The 2,909-nt window shown below is 43.3% G+C and overlaps 1 protein-coding gene across 1 annotated transcript in view; it reads right to left on the bottom strand.

The window, feature by feature from the left end:
• Nucleotides 1–5: 5 nt before the first annotated feature.
• Nucleotides 6–2,909, bottom strand: part of LOC109938394 (ferritin, heavy subunit-like) — a gene marked incomplete at its 3' end in the record, with an annotated part of 4,153 nt that continues 1,249 nt past the window's right edge. Inside the window, exons 2-4 of the mRNA XM_048594749.1 lie at nucleotides 1,059–1,205; nucleotides 762–887; nucleotides 6–146 (exon numbers count right to left, since the gene is read on the bottom strand). Coding sequence (XP_048450706.1) covers nucleotides 6–146; nucleotides 762–887; nucleotides 1,059–1,205 — 414 coding nt within the window. The remainder of the gene's footprint in view (nucleotides 147–761; nucleotides 888–1,058; nucleotides 1,206–2,909) is intronic.

The following is a 2,909-nucleotide window of genomic DNA, read 5'->3' on the forward strand; positions in this document are numbered from 1 at the left end:
TCCCCCAGCGTGAGCCTGTTAAACAGGTACTCTCCCATGCCATTGTCAGGGGCTCCCAGTCTCTTCAGGTTGGTGATGTGATCTCCCAGCTTCTTGATCATCTTCACATGCTCATCCAAGTAGTGCCTCTCCAGGAAGTCACACAGCTGACCAAAAAAGGGAGAAAAGAATTAGGTAACAAAACCAGTTTCCCTTGAAATTTCATCGTGTGAACTGGAGCAAGAGAGTTTCTGATATTGATGCAGTACTAGTGCAGAGCATTATGGATCAGAACCACAAACCCCTTCCCCAGTGTTATTTTAAATGGAGCCCAGACCTGGAATTCATTTGGAAAAAAACACATGAAGGCTGTTTTGGATACAATGCAAGTGGTCAATGGAAATGTTACATTGCCGTTGGTAAACGACAGCCAAAGAAGAATTTGAGACAACAATGTTAAGAAGTTAGATAATTACTACAAATAACTGCTCTAATCAATAATTCTAACAGACCCTTGTCTAAAGTGGGAACATTCAGACAGATTTTCATACGCAGTTCTCCTATCTAAGAGGGGAAATAACAGCAAGAGAATGAGACAGGAAGCAGTGAAGCTTCCATTTCATTGACAAATAGTTTGATGCTGCTGGAAAAAATTAGAACAAAGCGATCTGGCCACAGCAATTGAGGCCATTAAAACCGTTATTGCCAGTTCAAAGACTGATACACAATGGCCATGGAATTCTACAGCTGAGGCTCTCCAAATGCCCACATTAGAAACTCACATGAGGGTCTGTATTGACAGAGGCAAGTTTGTGCAGATCCAGCAGACTCTGGTTCACATTCTTCTCCATCTGCAGAGCTCTCTGCATTGCTTCCAGACCATTGCCCCACTCATCCTGCTCTGGCTTCTGGAGGGAGGGAAGAGGCAGATGCTTCAGTAGGTTGGTAAATCCAGAGGGAAGAGGGATGCAAGGATGAAATAGCATATTAGTCACTGCATTAATCCAATTGTTCCAAACATTTAATGCCACAAGTTGCAGTGAAGGTATAATTAGGTAATAGTTATAATTAAACCCAACCTTGATGTCCTGCAGGAGGACTCGGCCTCCACGATTATTCTGGAATGCCATCAGTTTCTCAGCGTGTTCCCGTTCCTTGTGGGACTGCTCCTTGAAGAACTCAGCAAAGTGACGCAGGGCAACATCATCCCGGTCAGAGTAAGAGAACTGCAAACAGAGGGAGTACAAAGAGTGAGGTCAGGCATCATCTATGGATCATTGGAAGGTAGTGGCTAAGTTACCTGCGATCAAATAGTCTGCTTCCAATTAAGCAGCTCATACTTTAGCCAAGCAATTGTTGTTATTGGTTCTTTATATTGTTGGCAGTTTTATTAATGGCCTGTGCAAACGTACATGATTCAACTGGAAGATGAAATGGTGCCAACAATGGAGTTCATTTCAACTATTCCCAAGAACGTTATCAGAACAGGAATGCTTTCTTTTGGAGGAGGGGCTGGGATCTTTACCCTTGCAAAGTAGGAGGTTGAGGCTTGGCCTTATAAATAAAGAGGTTAAATTCAGAGAGACAGTGTGTATAGTTGATGTCCTTCCCCCACAAAAACAGTAGGGGAGTCCAAAACTAGAGAATCTCGTTTGGTTTAGGAAATACAGTTGGCAATGAGCAGTTTGGGTTGAAGGGTCTATTTGTGATGGATGACTGTCAGACTAACATTCACTTTAGGCAGAAAGAGTTGAACTGCTGATGCTGGAGGCTGAGAGAACAAGGTGTGGAGCTGGAGGAACACAGCAGGCCAGGCAGCATCAGAGGAGCGGGAAAGCTGACATTTTAGGTCTGGACCCTTCTTCAAACATCTTCACTTATGTGGCTGAGAACAAATCTCCCACATTCAACACTGTGGGTTAATCACAGTGAGAACAACAGGGCAGGACAGTCAGCACACTATTCATTGGAAACCAGAACAGTGATCAGAACCAACACAAGTCCAAATGTAAAATTGGCTTTGTTTCGAGTTGACCAGGTTTATGCGTCATACTGCTTCTTCAGTTACAAAGAAGCAAGCTTACAGGAAGCTAGTTCCGGGATTTGGATGAGCACACCCCAAGGCAAACAGCTGGAACAGCACTGTAATAATTCTGCAAGTGTGACAACAATATCCAAGAGGCAATTCACAAACCTATGGGAATTCTACATCAGTGTAGTGCTGCACAATTTGTTGGAAAAAATTGGGACTGATCTCTCCAAGGAGATCAGGTAGATGTTCTCTCAAAAATGGAGTGCAGCCTGGATGGATTGGATAAGGACAGACTGTTCCACTCAAGTGGGCACACATTTCAGTGATATGGCCAAAGGAACAAGGGCCAAATGAGAAAACATTTCCTGCAGCAGTTAGGGTATGGAATACACTACCCACAAGTGCTGGGGGCACATTCAGGAGGGCAGCAGATTATTATTTTTGATTAAAATGGTCCTGTACAAGGTCTGGGTAATGAAAAGCAAATGATCAGGGCGAGGTAATGCTTCTTGAAGCAGTGAGTACATTATAATTGGCTGAATTGCCTGTGTCTGTACAGGCAGAGAGATGTTCAATTTCAGTGACCTCTACAACTTCCTGCTTCTGTTGAAAGCTTTGAGATATTTAGTGTCAATAAACTGGGATCTACAGTACTATCCTTTCAGCTAGGAAAAATTGAAGGACTGATACTATACAGATCCTAGAGAGTGTAAACAACAGAACAAGCCACCTTCTTCCAGTCAGAGGGGGCTCACTATTCCAACAGTGTCTTACATTGGAACAAATCCTCAATCTTCAGGGAACCTCAGGTAATGTTAGAAGCTGGCAGTCGATCACGTTATCAAAGCTTCATGTTCGATCTCAATGAATTGACACATGGAAGCAAAATAAAGTCAAG

The sequence above is a fragment of the Rhincodon typus genome, unplaced genomic scaffold (genome assembly GCF_021869965.1).
Source record: "Rhincodon typus isolate 14 unplaced genomic scaffold, sRhiTyp1.1 hic_rhity00014115, whole genome shotgun sequence".
Lineage (NCBI taxonomy): Eukaryota > Metazoa > Chordata > Chondrichthyes > Orectolobiformes > Rhincodontidae > Rhincodon > Rhincodon typus.